Source organism: Nothobranchius furzeri, chromosome 5, assembly GCF_043380555.1.
Source record: "Nothobranchius furzeri strain GRZ-AD chromosome 5, NfurGRZ-RIMD1, whole genome shotgun sequence".
NCBI classification, from domain to species: domain Eukaryota; kingdom Metazoa; phylum Chordata; class Actinopteri; order Cyprinodontiformes; family Nothobranchiidae; genus Nothobranchius; species Nothobranchius furzeri.
Window position 1 is genome coordinate 65,784,626 of NC_091745.1, and position 19,126 is coordinate 65,803,751.

The window sequence follows — 19,126 nt, forward strand, 5'->3', positions numbered from 1 at the left end:
AAAATAGTTAAATATGTATTTTTATTGAAAATATTTACAGATTTCTCCCTTCCCACATATAATTTAGTACCACAGTGAAAGCGTTTTCATGTATCAAAAGAACTGACTGTGATGATGTTGATGAGGCAAAAACTAAAAGCACAAAAAAGACACTTGACGTTTTGCTTGTTGCCTATACATGCTTTTATAGTGATTTCAGCATGTCAAAGCTTGTTGCAGTAAATGAAATGGAAGAGAATGGCTGTTAGAAATAGTTTTTCATCATGAACAATGACTCAAATTAATTTGGTATGATTCATTTTGCTCCAGCACACAGAAAGAAGCTGGCACAGGATCATCAATGGCTGTTGCTTTGGCTTCTTGTTGCTTCATCTCAGTCTCTGTTGGCGAACTGAAAAATAAATCAAAGTACATCCGAACACATTAAAAGCCATCACATTAGCCCTCTTTAGAAGACGCACCACGCCGACAAATCTGTGTAATTTTGGCGTTATGGGAATTTTGCAGCATTTGTCCAGCCACTTGGTAGTATTAATGCCGCAACGCCGGACTTGTGAATGCATACTGCGTCTTGGCGCAACAGAGTGTGGTGTCATGATCACATGGGGAGATATTGCCATGCTCTGACAGGAAACTTTATTGAAAAGGAATGAAAAAACATGTCGTAAGTTTAGCTTTTTTTAACATAATCAGCTGCGGTGATAAACTAGAGTCATCCAGGAGACTCTCAGTTTGGAGCTTTAGGTCAGATCACCAGAGGCTGCTTAGGTATTGTGGAGGAAAGACACCTTTAGGAAAAAAAAAACCAAAAATCTTAAGCGCTGCTTCGATCGAAATAAAAAGTAAGTTATGTTCAAGCTAAACGGAAGTCCGCGGCAGCACAGAGACCGCCCCCATACCCCCTTATACCGCCATTGTGTAAACCTTTTAAAAAAGACATGATTGCGCCACATTACCTCCACAGTCTGACCACTTAAGAACAACCTAAGGATCCCCGATGTCGACTCAGCGTGGCGGAAAATTTTGTGGTATTGTTTTGTAAAAGAAGTTACAAAAAAATTTGCCAAAAAGTTTTGCGCTGCAGGTGGATCTAGCCACATTTCATTGTAGCCTCAGCAGGCTAACCATCTGCTCTGCGAAGTTCAGATGACAGTGCTGTGTTTGTAGAGACGTTGGGTAGGCTTAGCACCATTAGGGCAGAGCCTTTTTCTTTTATGATAATGGCAGAGCAAAACAACGATGGTGGCGCTTCAGGAACGGTGCTTGTTTGAAACGGTTTTGGCATCTTTGGACGATTTGAGACATGAGCAGATAGAGGTACTTCTTCAACGTTGTATGGCGTAATGGCTCTGAGTGATTTCTGTAGAAATGAATGTCACATTTTTTGTTCTGATTGGTCCTAGCACCGTCTAATTGCATGCAGAAACAGTTTGAAAGACAACCGATTCTGCCCCTACAACTAAGGTATCTTTGGGTCGTGGCCAGACGACATATTTATAGGATGGCTTGCCAAGCGAATTATAAAACACTTTTCCCCAAAACTAGGCTAAGCATATAAATAGTGAATACTGGTAGTTTTTTTTTTTTTTTTAACATTCCGAGACCAGACGTGAACATTTTCTAGGATTCTGAGAGTTTCTTACGCATGTCGTTGTTTCTTGTGATGGCCATGGCGGCTCTGGCCCGGGGACCTTGCTGGTTAAAGTGGTAGCCAAACTTAAGGATGCTGGAATTGTTCTCCAACATGGAAGCAATCTCCATTTCAACAGAGTCCCCCAGCTTCTGCCTCTATAGCAAAAAAACAGAGGGCAAGATGTTCTTGGTGAGTCAAACTGGTTTGTTGAACTCAGTGCTTCGTTCGTTTGTTTCTTACCTGGTTGTCAATCTTAAGCTCTACCAGTGTGGCATTGCTTGCCATGGCCTTGATGATGGCCATCATGCCATCTGATGTGATAAAGTTGGACTCGATATTAAGACTCTGCAAGCTGGTATTCTCCTGTAGCATCTCGGCACATGCCTGGAAAGTTAAAAACCCAGTATAAAACATGTTCCAGGTTAAACCTTATTTGATGGATGATGTGTAGAGATGCAAAGGCAAAACTGCATTAAATATTTATTTCTAAGACTATAAATATGTTTTGTTTTTTTGCACATACGTAGGCCACAGGGTCGTTGCTACGAGTGGCTGCAATGCTTAAAACTTCCACGTGAGAGTTTTCCTTCATTGCTTCAAAAATCTCCTTAAGCACTGGGATGGGAATGTCCTGATCATGGCACACAAATGGCAAAAGGTATTAAGGGATAAGTAAACATATGTTCTGTATTCTATGTTCTCGTGCTAACCTTGATGTTGTTAAGGTTGACCTCAGTCAGGCTGCTGTCGTTGTTGAGGATTCTCTCCAAGGTCTCCTCCACATTTGTGGTGTTTGGAGGCTCCTCTGGGAAGAACTTGAATGGATCTGGTTTCACAACACCTGAGTGTGAAACCGCAACACAGATGTGGTTAGAGAGGCATAGTGAAAAGCACCACAGTCTTTCAGTACATGTAAATATCAGTTATTAAATATTTTGGCTAATTAACCCATTTCAAATATTGAGTCTCACGCACTGTTGATGCCCTCTTTGTTCGCGATTGTGCCGGTGGTGCCCAGAGCATCGTAGTACTGCTTGTTGCTCATTAGCGTGTACATCCCAAGAATCGCTGCAAGTGCAAGAAAACAATCAGTGCAAACACCCTTCTGATAAAAATGCCTCTTATACATTAAATAAGATCACATGTCAGAGCCTCTTAGTCTTGAGATCCTTCAAGACCAATAAATATAAAGTCCTGAGCTGACACGGCTCTAGTCCTGAGACTCGAAACAAAAATGAACTGTTCCAGGTTCTTCTTTTCAGCTGCTTTTACAGCTTGTGACCAGCAGAAGGCAGACCTATTGTTCCTTTATTTGCAGTAACCCACCCAGAACCAACTGTTGTGTCAGCAGCCACCTCCCATCAGTCTCCTGACCCAGACAGGGGAACCATGGGAAGGGCCCCTAAGAGGAAAGATATGCCAGGGGGACAGCTGCCTGCTAAAGGGCTGAGCGTTGAGGGGGCTGAAGTATGGGTGTTTCTTGCCATTCTTGTCATCCGGTTTGGCCCTTCGAACAACCCAGCTCCTCAACACATATTAGACAGCTGAACAAAAAATCTCTAACTCAACAATGTCTTCATTATAATTGGAAATTTAGATATCAAAACTCCAGGAAAACCTGAACGCTTCCCAAACCTGGGTTGTCGGGTTCATTTGTCTGTTCATTTTTGGTTCCGTTTGCCAAAAAGCCCAAACAAAGGCTGACAGAGGCTAACTGAGGTTTAATCCTCTCCCTGGATGCTGTCCAGGGTCAGAACCACCATGATTTTGACAGACTACACATTCCCCAGTTCTGTTGTTGTTGCTTGCCTGTCTGGCTTGTTGGAGGAGTGTGGCTGTTTGGTGAGTTCCTGTAAAAACAATGTGTTATGTTTTAATTCAACCACTTCAAAATGCCTTTCAGCATTTATTCTGCATCTTGCTTAAAATATCTGAAGAAAATTTTTTGTGCTCGATGCCTTACTGTATTTTGTTACTTTGCTAAATCAATTTCTCTAATAGTGTTTCTTCAGTAAGGTTAAAAACCTGACAAGACACTTTTTAGAAAGAGCTCAAAGGATGGTAGCAGTGCTTTTAACACAAGGTGACACAAGATTTATAACAAATTCCTAGTTTCCGAGTTGAAGATGGTTTTCTAAAGATCAAGTCACCCCCAAATCAACTTTTGTTTGCTGATGAACTCAAGAATTGAGTGTCTAACAGTCCTGTAGACATGTATAGTCGTTCTTTTGCCATTTTTGTGAATCTCATTTAAAATATAAATATTCTGCCTAACGCCGGGGACACACCGGCCGCCGAAGCGCCGCGAAACGGGGTCCGCCTTCATTCAGCACCCTTGTTATACTATTCTATAGACCACATGGGCCGCCGAAGTGCCGCGAAGCGCCGCGCGCCGGCGCTCCAGCCCGCGCCGTGCAGCAATCGTTTTGGCGTCTGCTCAATTCTGGCAGGATGTCAAACCTAGACATAACCCCGGGTTTCCACGGGAGCCGTCAGCAGCACGTTACTGCAGCAGCACGTCTAGCTGCTGCTTGGCCCTTCCCACGAGACGCGACGCAGCAGAGGAGCAGCTGTCACCGACAGGGCACGAAGTCACACGAGTGACTTCGTCAGTAAACACAACAACAAGCAGGAGAAAACTACAACATGGCTCCAAAATGTTTGTGTTTTTATATTCTGTCCGTTTTATAATCGCCAATACGGACCTGAAAAACAAAGGAGACCGCTAGCTAGGTGATAACTTCTCACGGGGCCGCACAGTTAGTAACCTTTTTAAAGTAAAGCGACCGGAAGGCAGTACGTTCTTTATTCTGAAAATCTCGGGAGCTTCTCTCCATTTCCGCGTCCGATTTCCTGTCTTTCCTTCCCCAAAAATGTCGAACTTGACCCGTTTCAGAGGCGTCGCGCGTAGGAAATAGAACCGGCGCGTAAAGGCCGCGACATGCTGCTCCTGAGACGCGGCCGACTCGCGCTGCTGACGGCTCTGGTGGAAAAGGTTCTGTTGACCACAGCGGTTCCTATCAGCAGCTATGACGTGCTGCTGCAGTAACGTGCTGCTGACGGCTGCTGTGGAAAGCCGGGGTAAGAGGCAGGCCGGTAAATTTAACAAAATAGAGTATTTCAAAATACAATTCCGCGATAGTCAAATGTGTTCGTAAACAGACACTGCATAAAAACCACACGAACACATACACAGCGAACTTGTGTGTGTGTGTGACCACGTGAAGGGGGTGTGGTTTTGGGTGTCTTTCAACCGGAGCAAACAGGACAGAGAGGCAGAAAGTCGTAGGCCAGCTATTAACAACTAGTTCACACCATAGGTTCGCGCGCGCACACACACACACACACACACACACACACACACACACACACACACACACACACACACACACACACACACACACACACACACACACACACACACACACACACACACACACACACACACACACACACGTACAAACCATCAACATATATACAGCATGGTACAAACACACACACAAACGGCAAGGGGGAGGGTGGTATAGAGGAAAAGAGCAGAGTAAAGGCAGAGAGGAAATGGAGGACACCACGTGGTTAAAAGAAAAACTACGAGGCGCGCCTCGAGCGGAGAAACAAGCGTCTGGTCTGAACTGAGGAGCAGCGAGCAGCGCCTCCCGGCACTTCGGCGGCCGGTGTGTCCCCGGCGTAGAGTTACACATACTTGCTGCTGCACTACACATAGTACTAAAGTGTTCCACTAGAGGGCACAGTAGAGAACTCAGACCGGATAGAGTCCCGGGTTTGTAAGGTACAACCAAAACAAATATGGCGTCAATAGAAGAGATCGGTAACTGGTTAATTTTAAGATCCTGACCGATAAAAAAACTGCAGCGGTATCGCACATAGTATGAAAGACCTGTAAACCAGAGATGGCATGACAGTGGCAGGTATGTTTCACTCATTCCCAGCAAACGTTCGGATGTTTAATCAACATTGAAAAGACGTTGGGCCAACACGTCCTGTCATGGTTGAAAAAGAGTTCCAAAATGAAAGTTGAACCGACGTCTTTTCTGGACGTGAATTGCACGTCTTTCAGCACATCTCGTTTGGACGTTTAATGACCGTCAGTGTACATCTCATCTACACTGTAAAATAAAATGTAGTTTTTACAATTAATAATAATTATAATAAATAGAATATTTCCTGTGTCCGACCTTGCTTTACCGATTGACTTATCCCAGCCTGGACTCAAACCCAGGTCCTCTAAAGTAGATGACTAACCAGTGGAGCTATCTCAATGATTTTTATGAAGTGACAAATAGTAGATTTTCACTTACAACTGATTCAAAACATGCCATGTGTTGAATTGTACATCAGTTATTGGCAGTGTAACAATTATACATGTAACTACAAATCTGAGTGAATTTTTAGGAAATGTTATGTTAAATTTTTGTTTTTAATTTGGACCGTCCTACTGCGACCAATTTTGACCATGGACACCACGTTGCCGTCAGACCAATATTTGCTGGGATGCTATGTTGAACTACATGTAACTAATTGTAAAAATAACAATTATCTGAATGGATTTTTAAGACATGTTCTGTTATATTTTTTTTACAAATTCGGGCCATCCTACCACGACCATTTTTGGATGTGGACACCACGTCAGCGTCTTACCAATGTTTGTTGGGTTTTGTCAACTCTCCCTACTGGTTACGCGCATGTTGCATCCTGCAAATGGGTTGCGTTAATTACAGAGGACACGCACAAATGACTCTTCAAACAAATGCAGATTACGCGAGGCAGCTACAAAAAACATACTCATAGTAAAAGCTGTATATTCCAGCCCAAAGTAAGACAATGTTTACGCTGAAAGAGACGTCACAGTGGCTGAAATTTCCGTAAATGCAGGCAACCTAGATCTGACTAAAGGTCTTTGGTGCGTTTATATTTAAAATAAAGCTCCACTCTAAATGACTACACCTCATTTTAATAAGTCTGGGTCTCATCTGTGAACACAGAGACTTAATTCCCAAGTCTGTTTTGGATAGATACATTATATCTGCCCTTTGCCATCCCCACATCCACTCTTCCCTTCCCTCCACTGGCCTTGAGCCAGGCTTGTTTATTTTTGTGCTGCTGAGCACATGGAATTGGACCCAACTACATTTCTGTCCAGGTCTGTTAGCCTGGGACTCCTTCAACCCTTCTCAGTGTTGAGGGAAACAATTTGAAACCACCAGCTGAGAGACAGCAGAGCCGTGTGATAGAGCTATGTGGGTCAGAGCCACCATGATGAAAACAATGAGCTCACACAAGGCTGTGTGTGTTATCGTGGGTTAATTAGCACCTGCTGCTGGTGGGAGGACAAACCGATGAAATCATAGCAAAATATGCTCTAGTTTTTGTTTCTGTTAGACATGTTTTCATAAAAGAAAAAGTGCATTCCTCCTGTATGATAACACTTTAATTTAGGTAAATCAGCCTCTTGATCTTTTAATTACCAGCTCTCTGAAAGCTTACTGGAAGAAAGCCCTCATGTTTCACAAGTCTGCATTAATTAGTCTTTCTGTTTTTTATTCTTTTATGAGCCGTTTCCAACTTTGAAACAGACTACGAACAAAACGTTTTTGCTTATTGTGATTTAGAAGTCTCACCTGCGATGTCACACATCTCAGCATCTGAGGCGTTTTTCAGAGCCTCCTCCAGCTCCGGCTCCAGGATCACCTGCTCGTGTTCGGGGATCTCTTTCTTCTTGGCTATGAATGCCTTACCTGGACATGGAACAAAGGGTACAAGAAATAATGATGAGAGAGGAGAGGAAAAAAAGAATACATTAGTATTAAATCATTTGTTTGTTAATATGTGATTCATAAATGATGTAACATTCACAGTTTCCTTCTTTTTTTCTTCAGCCCAAATGAAGCCCAACTAACACGCTGAGAATTTGCTTCCCGCCAGAGAAATTCCTAAAAATGGAATTCGATTAAAGCTGCTATAACGAATCTGCTAACAAACTATGTTTTTAACATAAACACAGCCATGGAACACGCACCTCTCCCCTTCTGGTATGTTCCCTGGCTCTGGAACCAGAAACCGCATTGCCAGAGGAAACAAGCAAGCACTAAACATCAGTCCCTGTTTTCTAGGTCCAAACATATTTTGCTGTCCCTGACTTCAAATAATGTATATCTTTTTGGAACTCTGGTAGTTTGTCCTGAAGCTCAAGTGGTAGCAGCCAGTTATTTCTCCTTCTCTGATATTACTGAGCGAAGAATCTCTCACACCAATGGTGTTTTGTTGCTAAATGCGCGATTGCATAATGAATGGAGGACCCCGGGAAGTGCGGCCCTACAGCAAGACCGACAACCGGATGGTCCATTAGTTGCCTTTGGTCTGAGTCGTGTTATTGGCGGAGGTTGTTAGACAACCACTTTGTTTTCTTTTTGTTGTTTTTTTCTTCACAATATATTTATAGCTATATATATATAGTTAGAAGGTTGTTAGGAGGCATGAAAAAAATTGTTTTAAGCTCATTTGCTTTCCAAATTTATTATAGCAGCTTTAAACTGGGTTTGCTAAACATGCTTAGTTTAGGTTTGGATGTAGATTTGATTTTTGTTCAACTGTTTTAATAAATAACAGTTGTGATTTTATAAATTTTAGTAAAATCTTGTATGGAATGATTAGCTGATGTTTGCTTGGGCCATGGATCATTCTTTCAATGTAAATGTTTCAACCCTTAAATCTCTGGTTTGGTAGAAGCTCTGCTTGGATATTTTACAGACTCCTAGAGCTGAGTTATAGATGTACTTTCTACTTTAGTTTGTACAGTTTTAGTTTGGGATCTCTGAGTCAGTTTATACACAATATAAATGATCATTTCCAACTCATCAAGGGTGTTTTATGGTACTTGAACTGTGGCGCAAGTATTCTTAGTCTGATTGTTTCTGTCCAAACATGGTGGGCAGTGGCCTCAAAAGTCAGTGATGCTGCAACCCCTCCAAGACATGAAAACAAGAGCCCTGGACAGTCTAGTGATGGTTGTGCAGTGATGTATTGCAGAGTGTAACAGCTGTCTGAAAGAGCAGGAAAAGCTCAGGGAGGACTCACTTTATTACATGCATGAGCTGCAGGTGCAGAACTACTTTCTGCTGCTTTGAGTTTCAACGTGACTAATATGTATAAATATAAGAGAAACACCTTTCTTTTCCCCAGTAAAGGGCACCAGATCCTCCCTGTCCTCGCTCTCTAGAGCCTGCTTCTCCAGGTACAGCATCAGGGCGTCACGGTCATACGGCCCCGTCGGACCCTTCTTCGTCTGGTCACGCTGTCGCATGCCAGCTGGCAGCATGGCATTCTGGGAGAACACAAAATCACATTTGGGATGAGAAACTGGATTCTCAGTCAGTTACTAACTCCAGTAATAACAGCAGCTTGAATATGATCTGCTAATGGTTAGCTTCTACTAGCTAGAATGTGATCTACTCTTTTCTGGACACTAAATCATTAACAGCCTTCCCTGTTGTGAACCAAGGTAGGTGAGTCCATGAATGCTATTTATAGTGTAACATAGATCTTTCTGACCCAAGCATTTCCTCAATTTTCCTTTCACCAGCGAATGCAGAAAGAACAGGGGTAGAAGACTATTTCTAATTTCTAATTGGAAATCAACGATAACACCTTTTGTTTGTTTTAATCGGATGTCCTTTTTCCTTCTACCAATGATAGATGTGTTTACTAAAGGACTTCGGGGAAATTTATGGGAGGGGGAGAAAGTGTCCGGTCTTTGCTAAGACATTAGCATTCTCACCAATAAGCTCCAAAAGGTGTCCATAGACACTGAATACATTAAAAGTTTTATTCTCTTGAAGTATGTCGTAATTTAATTAAGGGCGTTGGGGCTTCTCTGGTGGCAGTTTCACCGGGGTCTCCATGCTCCGGGAGACCTCTGGATCTCTGGGGCTTATTGTTCCCCATCTTCCACGGGTCTTTGAGGGCATTTCACACTCACTATTGGACACTTGTACTGAGAAACCTTACATACACAAGTGTGTGTACGCACACAGGTGCTAACATGGTGCTCTCAAAAATATGGACTTGGGCGTTTTTAACACATAAATTAAGGCTGTGGTTAGCACTAAATGCACTATGAATTATATGTCTTCATGCGGTACGTGCATTGATATTTTGGTTCTTTTGTGTATTCGTGTGTGCTCTTTTTTATTTTCCCTCTGTTTCTGCAGGTCTAGAAACAGATTTTTGTACATCCTTGATTGTTTATTTTTGTGAACTCCCCCCACCCTACTTTTTCCTCTCCTCTTCCCCCTTTCTCTTTTATTTCTGTGTCCGTGTCCATTGGGACTTAAAACAGCCGAAAATAGTTAAACTGAAAGGCTTGACTTCAGCTCTCAGACATCAATTCTGATTGCTTCACAGCTGGACAGGACACGAAAAAAATAATAATTTACTTGGAAGTTCCAGTAGTGGAAAAAAAAAACAATTGTTTTCACCGAAGAGCCTGATGTTCAGTTGGTCACTTGGCTGCTGCAGTCATAAAATATAACATTTTATTGTAAGTGCAATTTTTTGTTACTGTTAGGGTAATAAAACCTCCACATAGTCTCCAAGGCAGTCATCTCACCAAAGTATTGTTTGCAAATGTCTCCTATTATCTACTCCACCTGCAAACCCTAAGATTATCTCAAGATCTTGTAGGTCTGAAGGACGTGATCACATGCTGACATTCTTTGAAGAACTAACACAGACCCAATGCTGCTGCTTACCTCGGGGTCCATTTCCTGCAGTTCACACTCCAGCTGGTCCAGCTCCTCGGCGCTGAGGCCCTTGAGGATGGCGTCCTCATCGATGTCCCTGGGGTCTGACATGGCTCCGGCTCACAAACACTCATACACACCTCTACACACCTGAATGTGAGGACACTGTCAACACAAAACGATAAAAAAATAATAATTACTTATGACCTTTCATAACTTTCTATTTGGTGATTTTGGCCGGCGACTCAAAAAGTTGCACCATATGAAGACACACAACAATTGTAGAAAACGTATAAAATAAAAATACACTAAAGATAAAAAAAAAACTGGCTGAATGGAGTTATCAAACCTGAGCTAAAGCTTCGCTCTTCCAGCTTTTTTTACAAGTGACAAACTGAACCCCCCCCCCCCCCCCCCCCCCCCCCCCCGCCCCTTCCGGAGGTCTCGTTGCATTCTGCCAGACTGTCCTTGTCTAAAACAGCCAGGATCTTCACTGAGCTTATCAGCTGCTTTATTAGGGGGATTAAATTATGTGATGTCATTATTAATAGATGCATTTCAGATTACAAACCTCCAACACTGAGGAACTTCTTATTGAATATTAATTTTCAGTAGGAAACACGTGAGAGAGGAGACACAGAGATGTTCCTGCAGACGTTATAGGCATAAAAGAGAGGGAGTTCCAGCAAGGTCTTTGTAACTTTAAACCCTTCGCTCACCACATAGCAACTAAGAATAGCAGAATGCAGAGATGACTGGAAAGAGCAATCCCTTATTTATCACTGACAGACACAGACCCACCCAAAAAATATCTGAAAAACCGTCATGCAGTCACTTAGATAGAGCAGAGGGTTCAAACAACACAAGATCCTCCAACTCCTCCCTGACGTTCCTGCACTGCAGCACTGAGTGATACTAGTAGTAATAAGTGTAGTAATACTTGTAATTCTAGTAATTTTCTCATAATTTGGACAGAAAAGAAAATCTCTTAACAGACCATGCCAATAAATATGGCTGAAGACAGTTTGCATCTGAAAAATACCAAGGCATTTTGGTAATACTAGTGTATCAATAATTTCCTTTATTTATTTTGTTATGAGAAAAATGCCACATTTGTCCAGGTAATGAATGTTTATCATAAAGGTCAACTTTACTCATATTTAATACATTTCCAGTGGTCTGTAGTAGGAATGAATGCCTTATAAGTGGTTCTCTGGGGGGAAAAAAGCTCTGATGCACCTGTTTGAAGACGTAAAATTCGGCCAGAGGGGATAGTGGCAGAAGACTGCAGGATATGAAGTCTTATTTCCTGATATTTGGACATCTCACCTCTGATTGGCTAACAGCAATGCAACTCTACCACCGGCTTTGTTAGTTTAACAACAGTGATGTTTTATCTTCATAAGTAACTCAAGCCTGAAGGAGTTCTGCTTTGTGGTGGAGTTGCTAATGCTAATGGTTAGCTTCCACTAGTCGAGTTTCTTGGGCGACAGCCTTCCTCATCATGAGCCAAGATGGGTGAGTCCATGCATGTTAAATGGCAGTGTGACATAGATCTGTCAGGCTTTTCAAATCCTGGAGTTTCACCGTCTATTTTCTGTCAGAAAGGAGATAGGCGTAGGAGACTATTTTCACGTTAAGCCTACATGAAAAACTCAGTGAAGCTACTCTTTAAAAGTCATACAATTAAATTGAATAACAACAGCATGTAAATAATATTAAAATGAAGTTATAATATGCTCACTCTGAACCAACAACACTAATAAAACAAGTCAAAAATGAAAAATCATAATTCATCAAATGTGTGTTTTCAGTGGTAAACGCCTTAACGCATCTCAGACTTAATCTGTATTTACATTTTCCTTTACTTTCATCTCATTAGTCTCCCAGACAGAGCAGCAAGACATTATGATACTGCCACCACCGTGCTTGACTATAAGGACTTTTTTTTTTGTTAATGCAGATTGTTTAAGCATTTTTTTTTCTTCATCAGATCTAAGGACTTGGCTTCTTTTGACTTGAAACTGTATAAAGTTTGCATTCTAATAATGAGACGTCAAAAATGGTTTATTTCATCAGTATCATTCATCAGTTTATGGATGTGCCAAAAATATAATAAACTATGAGTCTGAAAGTATTAAACATGGGTCGGTAGGTGAGATATTAAATTAGTGATATGTAAGAATGGCATCCTGTAGTCAGATTTGGTTACTGCAGTCTATTTTCCTAAGCAAAAAGTCTTTCTCACTGCTGCTCTGTCAGTTTGATGCTGTTGCCAATTATAGATCAGCACCAGAAGATTCTAGATGGCAAGCAAAGACAAGTCACACACAGTAAGTCATAAGTAGATGAATACATTGTCACATCTGTTATTAGCACTATTGGGTGTTTTACGGTAGGGAGCACTCACTACCTTTATTATGGTAATATTTCTCTGGTATTGGAAGAAATGAGGTTGTTCCCCGTCTTGCTGTTACTTTAATATCAAGTTTTTGGTAACTGGAAAAGTACCTTGGGATATTTTGAACCTCAAACTGGAGATTTTACTGGTTCCTAAAATACTAAATGTAACTTAAAGGAAAACACTCTGGATAGAGAATCCTCTTGTTTGTTTGTATGACCTGTGTGGCATTGTAGTTTAACCACATTACAACCACAAAAGATCAACATTAAACAACAATGGCTCAAAAGCTTTGAAAGAAAGCAGTGCACCTTTTCTGTTTAAACAACATTTCCTGTTAGTCGCTGAGCAAAAAAGGAAACACAGGTGCGCGTCTGTCCCTCTGATCAACTTCAGCAACACAGTTTTTCATTTTTATTTTCTCTAGTAACATCAGGTGAACATAATCCCAAAACCAATCATCCTAAAGAGTGCAAACAAGGATTTCATCCTTCACAGCATTTGCTGGCATCATGATAGCACAAATCTAAATACTCAGATTCAGAATTTCTCTTTGTTCACCCTAAACATATCAGCCATAAACTGATGAGGGTTTGGTGTGCAACCATCATCACTTTTATTTAGATTATGCACAAATTTAGCCGTATTTTGAACAAGATGACAGAATTCTACCAGACTGAGGCAGCAGCTCTGCACAGCTAATGTGGTGAAACAGCTTGTTAAACATGTTTGTGCTTTTCGGGGCTCTAATGTGTAAAGCCAACCACACAAACTCTGTATCACAGCTGACTGATGTAGACGACTTACAGGATGAGCCCACATCTCCTCCATGAATGTGCATCAGCAGTTTGGAACATACTCACCCACTAATACAAAACATTAGATCCTCCATAAAGTCTCATCTTTACAAAAGTTTGATGCTTCAGGTAATAAAGATGCTAAATATGGAAACATTTGGAAGAAGAAGAAGAAGAAGAAGAAGAAGAAGAAGAAGAAGAAGAAGAAGAAGAAGAAGAAGAAGAAGAAGAAGAAGAAGAAGAAGAAGAAGAAAATATCATCGGTATTTTGTGAAGCGCATCTCAAGATAAAAATCACGAGGTGCTTCACAAAAACTAAAAATGTAAAAATATAAAAAATAATTTATAAAATGGTTAAAATAGACCACCAATAATCTCACATATTCACTTGTACTGCCTGTCCTGATAACAATAACCCAATATAATACAGATGAATGGGTTATTGACAAATGCAAAAATCACCTTTTGCATCCTTTTGTGCTGCCATGTGGGTCTCTACTGCCTCCAAAGGAGAACAAAAGGCCCGTCGTTTTTCTGTCAGTGTTTAGCTTTAGAGATTATGTGTCTGAAACAAGCCATTTGAAAAAGTCCATATTTTTTGATGTCACAAATGGGGAAATTTGAATTAAATGTACAAGAGAGAGTTTCTGCTGGAAGAGCAAAAGCTCTACTCTGAGCATCAGCAGGATAATGGAGCTTCTCAGCTTATAGCAGCTTGAACGAAGCAGGGTGGGCATGGTCAGCTCTAGCTCATTTTCTTAAAGGGACAGATCCCTGAAATGGCTCATTCTGTACTGAAAATAAGAGAATACAACAGCTAAAATTGCTTCATGTGAGAGGAATTTAATGCAAAAAAACCTTCATGATCATATGTTGCATCAAACATTAAACTATTGAAACTTAAGAAAAAAGTTGTAAAATATCCCCTTTAACACATTCACTCATTTAATAAAGAAGAGTATGTTTGCTTTTCATTACTGGATCACCAGGTTTATATTTAAATTTAATTCTGCATATTCTTGTCACTATTTTGAGATGAGTTAAGTTTATTTATTTTCTAAACTAAAAGCTGGCATTGAAAACACACAGTTATTATCGATGTGTTCAAATCACTGATTATGACCTGAAACAGGTCATTTACAGAAGAGTCTTAAAGAAAATGTGATTCCTTTTGACTTTTTTAAAATCTTTTTAAAAAGCTTTTTCATTCTGATTTTATTCATCTTATTTTTTAGCCAAAATGTTTGGATCTGTTTGACATTAAAGTGACAGTGTGTAATTTCTCTGGCGATAGGAGGCAGTAAATTCTGCAAGCAAGCATTATTTTGTGTTCAAATAAGACCTTATCAACGGATGGCCATTAGTGTCAAAAATCCCTGGGAGTTCAACCTCCAGTAAAATAACGAGAACATCAGATTCCCTTTCATCACTGGCAACGAGTGAAGAAGTAAATGTGTAAAACAACACCATTTATTAATGGTGAACGTTTTGTAACCATTTGTTACAAATCAGTAAATGTATTTTGTCCTCACGGACTTCCGTAGAAGGAAACATGGCATTCAATATAGTGTTGCCCAGAGACTTAGGGTGTTTCTCAATGCCAAGGAACCTCGCCTTGATGTCTTGGTCCCACACCGGTTGCCTTGGTGACACATAATCAGAAACCGACAAGGCGTGTTCTACCGAGCCGTGTGATCTCCATTTGTTAGCCGTTTAGCTAGCTGAGCAAGGATACAGGGGAGGTGTCTTGTAGCCTAGCCTTGGTCAAAAATTACCCAGAATACATGGCGGTATTTTCAAAAGGATGGTGGATCAGAAGCCGGCAACTACTTTGTAGGAAAAGTTCAAGTTTCAATGCAAGTCAACTGACTGTAGCTATTGGGCTGATATCTGAAATGTTTTTTATATGCAAAGTAGTTAGCTATGGTTGGTTAGTTGCAGCTTCAGTGGCTAGCGGGTAACTCACTTACATATTTAATTTAACAAATTTATATACACAATTTAAAAAGTAAAAGGCTCGTTACATATTTATATTTAAACTTATACGTATAAAATATAACGTTATCTCCTGTGTCACACAATGTCACGTGACCGCCGTGGAAGCCACGGTCACATGCTGCAAATTTGTTGTATTTAACCGTTTTCTTTGACCAAGGAAGGACAGTGTCCTCGTAAGCAAGGCGCCTGGCTTCGCAAGACATCGCCTTGCGAGCTCAGGCGCCTTGACATTGAGAAACACCCATAGACCCGCTCGCATCTATTTTAGAACAGATTTTTATGGTTAAATGTTACGAAACTGCCAATATTTTTCAACAACTGGGCATCTTCTAAGTCATTTACTGCAACATTTTGATGGATATTTCAAGAGATTAACGGTAAAAACTACACATTGTCACTTTGTTGTTGTTTTATCATTGTTTTGTTACCAAATATAGGAACATAGTTCTCTGTGTCAAACGTGTGTTACCGCTCCTCTGTTCCCAACCGCCCCCGTGGGAAGGGAACCAGCCGAGCGAGGCGGTCACCTGCTGCTGCCAGCTGACCGCTCATTTTCCAGTAAATGTCTGAGCCGCCTTCAGCTGCTTTCAACTCATCAGTGGAGCATTTAGGCACACGCATGCTTAACTTTAGGGGCTCAAATTTGATCTTAATATTAATTTCATCTTTATGGTTTATAAAAACCAAAAAAAGCTTGGAGGAAACAAACTCAGACTCATTTGACTCTGAAATGATTCTACATCATTAACACTTTTGAGAAAAATGTCACAATAAGAGTTACAAGTTTAGTCAAAAAAAGGATTAAAAGTAAAATATCATTGAATGTTAACTATAGTCTAACTGTATGAGGAGAATTAATCTGTAAAGGTTTCATTTTTATTCCAAGCTCAGGAGACATTTAGGGTACAGAAATTAAAGATTTTGTATTTATTTAGATTATTTACCTGGCAGGTCAAATATATTGTAATATCTATATTTATAATGAAACAAGCACTGAACTTAACAAAAAATAAAAATATTCTAAAAATCAAGAGATGCTTGAATAAAAATATTCAAACAGGAATATTTCAATAAAATAAAATAATGTTATTATTTTACTTCATTATTCATTTGCATTAATATACAACAACTCTTTGATGACTTGATTATTATTATTATTCTGAGCTACTACAGCAATCAATTTCCCTCTGGGATTAATAAAGTATTTTTGAATTTGAATTTGAATTGAATTTGAATTATTTTACATTATTTTATTGCACCAGTTGAATAGGAATGGGGCATTGTGAGAAAGTGTAAGTGTCGTTTTTCATTTCAGTTCCATAACTTATTCTTATTCAGAATATTAACAGAAAATAACCAAATAAAACTAAAAAGAAAAAGAAATACTTTGGTGAACTCCAAGCAAATAAAACAGGATTTAAAGTTTACTTTGGTAAATTAGTCATTCATTTGTCTCAGATCGTCTAACATTCTTGTACTAAAGTGGAATTCTGCAAGTTTTATGAAGAAGAGCTAAAAACCCTTTTTATTGAGCTTAATGGGGAAAAAAAGCTGCAGTAACTGATTTTAGATTTTTGCACCAAATAAAACATCACTTGTTTTTTATTAGTAAGGGTTTGGATTTTTAGAGGCAAGGTTTATACGTCCATAAACGTCTGTTTCTATGTCTGATCACTTCTCTTTAAGCTCCCTTTTTCCATTTTACTCAACTTTGATTTTCTTGTTTTGGGTCATTTGAGCAGAATAACGGACGCCAAGTCTTCAGACCAATCTGAAGGCTTCTCACCATCTGAGGGTCGTCTTCTCCTCGTCTCACCACCCCAGCGTAACGTTCCAAATCAGCCCTCAGATTAATTTTAGCTTCACAAGTCAGCTACTCTCACTCGTGTGAATCCTCTCTAGCTTGGGCTGCTACTTGAGACTTTGTCGGAGCCCCGTTACAGCTCTCCTGGGGACAGTTTTCCAAAAAAAAAACACCCCGAGAAATCAGGAAAAAACAATCTGATGTGGTGACAGATCTAAACGGGATGGGATGAGAGGACAAACTTTCGCCTCACTCCAAAATCTCCGTCGCCTCAGATAAACGATTAACCTTCAGAGTGTTCTTCTAGTTTTCAGACTTTAGAGATGATAAACCTTCAAGTAATTTCATTTAAAGAGCAGGATTCCTGCATAGATCATGTGTCCACTCATTCATTCAGCTGTGCCTCAAACCCCAGAGAGATATGGATTTAAACAGAGCAAGCAACAGGGAATCAGCCTGACACCTACCTTGACAGCAGCAGAGGGCTGAAGCCCCTCGGCAGGACGGAGGCTGCAGGAAGAGCAGGTTATCTCCCTTTTCTTTTTTCTACCTCTCCCTCCCTCCGTCTCTTCTTTCTCCCGGAGTGTCGGGCTACAGGACTGCTATGCTGAGATGGGCATGCCAACGGCACAGTGAGAAGTCAGCATTTTATTATTTTGGCTGTGTGACACAGGGTGTGTGTGTGTGTGTGTGTGTGAGGGGGGGGGGAGGGGGGGGGGGCAAACTCATCCATCTGTCAAATTAAGGTTAGGAGTCACATAGTAGGAGAAAGTTTGACATCTACTGGTGGAAGTTGAGATGCACTCTGGTTCAAACTGGAACTAACGTGTCACAAGCTGATCCAGTTTAATCTCCTAAAACGTTGTTACTTAAGAGGATTTGACCAAAATGGTCAAAAGGCCATCATTTCTCAACATCTTCATTGACAACTCTGATATTTATTACTTCTAGAAATGTGAGGCCTTTAATTTGTCATATATATATAGTAGCAGTGCTCTTCTGCCACCTAGTTTTCAGTTCAGTACACAACATTTGCAATGTTCCAGGCCCTTTTACACTTAGCCTGTGTCCTTTTTACACTGTCCTATGGGTGTGACCCTGTGAGGAAAGTTGACCATTAAGCAGGGTTGGTGGTTTATCCCTTGGATCCATGTGGCAGGGGTGAGGTGGTGCCACGTGGACCTCAAGGGTTAAACCATCAATCCTGCTCAATGGTCAACTTTTCTCGTGAGGTTCCCCATAAAGACATTGGGAGGGTTAATAACACACATACCAATATTTACACATCCCAACAAATCTCACAATGGTTACCTTTATAATGAGAACAAAGTGATTAAATAGATCTTTTGGTTACCGATATATATTCTGGTCGAATACATTTTTAATTAATTAGGACCTATAAGATGTGATACGAAATATTAATCTGATTGATCTGTGAATGTTTAATCAGAAGATTCAAGGGTTCTTTGCTTATTCAGGGACCATAAACACACTTCGTATTAATCCAGAGTCAGTATATAGTTTATAAAATGAATTTAATTATTTTCCTGAACTAATGATACGTGACAAGATATGAATAATGAAATGTGATGTGGTGGATGTGAGGTGTTGTGATGGAAGCTAGATGTTGTAGCAACCGTTCTTTGTATCTGAGACATTGTGAAATCTGGGTGTAAAAGAATTTGTTGTTTGTTTTAAACTAGAGAGTTGTTTATTTATAAACCTCATCAGACA

The 19,126-nt window shown here is 40.4% G+C and overlaps 1 protein-coding gene across 1 annotated transcript; it reads right to left on the minus strand.

Moving 5' to 3' along the window:
- Positions 1–2: 2 nt before the first annotated feature.
- tmod4 (tropomodulin 4 (muscle)) lies at positions 3–18,025 on the minus strand. Its single transcript, XM_015949874.3, has 10 exons — positions 17,860–18,025; positions 10,402–10,557; positions 8,819–8,975; positions 7,273–7,389; positions 2,609–2,701; positions 2,344–2,474; positions 2,157–2,264; positions 1,874–2,017; positions 1,644–1,788; positions 3–391 (listed from the first exon to the last, which is right to left on the minus strand). The coding sequence occupies exons 2-10, from the start codon at positions 10,501–10,503 to the stop codon at positions 369–371; spliced, it is 1,020 nt and encodes a 339-aa protein (XP_015805360.1). The 5' UTR covers positions 10,504–10,557; positions 17,860–18,025; the 3' UTR covers positions 3–368.
- Between the last annotated feature and the right edge of the window lie 1,101 nt (positions 18,026–19,126).

What these genes read in the sequence shown, in the direction of transcription:
- tmod4 (XM_015949874.3), bottom strand. Translation starts at nt 10,503, where the DNA reads ATGTCAGACCCCAGGGACATCGATGAGGACGCCATCCTCAAGGGCCTC. An exon ending in GAACAAAGAGGGCATCAACA is followed by an intron (nt 2,475 to 2,608) that starts GTGCGTGAGACT and finishes TTTCACACTCAG; the next exon opens with GTGTTGTGAAACCAGATCCA. An exon ending in GCAACGACCCTGTGGCCTAC is followed by an intron (nt 2,018 to 2,156) that starts GTATGTGCAAAA and finishes TTAACTTTCCAG; the next exon opens with GCATGTGCCGAGATGCTACA.